This window comes from Penaeus chinensis, chromosome 17 (genome assembly GCF_019202785.1).
Source record: "Penaeus chinensis breed Huanghai No. 1 chromosome 17, ASM1920278v2, whole genome shotgun sequence".
Classification (NCBI taxonomy): domain Eukaryota; kingdom Metazoa; phylum Arthropoda; class Malacostraca; order Decapoda; family Penaeidae; genus Penaeus; species Penaeus chinensis.
The window spans coordinates 12380536-12381457 of NC_061835.1; the positions used below are offsets into that span (position 1 = coordinate 12380536).

General features: G+C 36.2%; 1 protein-coding gene across 2 annotated transcripts in view; it reads left to right on the forward strand.

Annotated features, from left to right (window-relative positions):
• The window catches only part of LOC125034125 (39S ribosomal protein L37, mitochondrial-like), a 7114-nt gene extending 7028 nt beyond the window's left edge, over nt 1-86 (forward strand). For both annotated transcript variants that reach the window (XM_047625775.1, XM_047625774.1), the window contains exon 8: nt 1-86. This exon is cut by the window's left edge and continues 234 nt beyond it. In XM_047625775.1, coding sequence (XP_047481731.1) covers nt 1-15 — 15 coding nt within the window. In that variant the 3' untranslated portion in view covers nt 16-86.
• The last annotated feature ends 836 nt before the right edge of the window (nt 87-922 follow it).

The following is a 922-nucleotide window of genomic DNA, read 5'->3' on the forward strand; positions in this document are numbered from 1 at the left end:
TATGCTAATGCGTGATAAGATATTTAAGATTTGTAAAAAGAAATTGTAATTGGTAAAGTGCTTAGAGAAAAGATATATGTAAATAATGACTTGTTTTATTACCTTTTTTTGTAACTTACTAAGGTACTCTTTGTGATTTTGAAATTAAATGAAAGGAAAAAGTTAATGTATAAAAGAAAATAAAAAATGTATACTTGAATAATACAAAAAATAAATAATGATAATGAAAAAGATTATGCCAACTGAAAGAATATTGTTGGATGCAAACCAGTAATTAGAGAAGAAAGAAAAAATCTCTGTATATAAGATGAAATTTACTGAATACAGAATTTCGGAGTAATTAGCATATTGTGTAATACATTAAGCAAATGATCAGTAGAGATAGAAAAGAGAACATAGCATTAAATAAAATGGGATCTCCCCAATCATGGGCTCAGCCCTTGCCTCAACATATTTTTATGGTCTTTTTTTTCTCCCTTTCCTTTTCCTTCTCTTCTTCATCCCCTCCCCCCTCAATCTCTTGTCTGTTGTTGTCGTGGGGGGGGGGGGGGGGGGCTTAGGAGGCGAAGACTGGGACCCAGTGCTGGGGAACCCCCCTGCCTTCGGACTCAGCCCTCAACTCAACTAATTTTGCATGGTCTTTTTTCCCCTCCTGCTTTTTCGTTTTCGTCCCTTCCCCAACCCCTTCTACTATCCACTTCCTAAGGTGGATAGTAGAAGTAGATAGTACTACCCTCATCTCTACAAATATCTTAAATACTCTATTTAGCCCAACTAAATTGAACCGATTTTTTGTGATCTCTCCCACAGCTCCTTACTCTGACAACACTCTTCTCTTCCAGCAATGTATCCAAAAACAAGTTCCCGTCTCGTCACAATAACATCTGAAAACCAAGCTATAGCATTATCAACTCTAACTGAT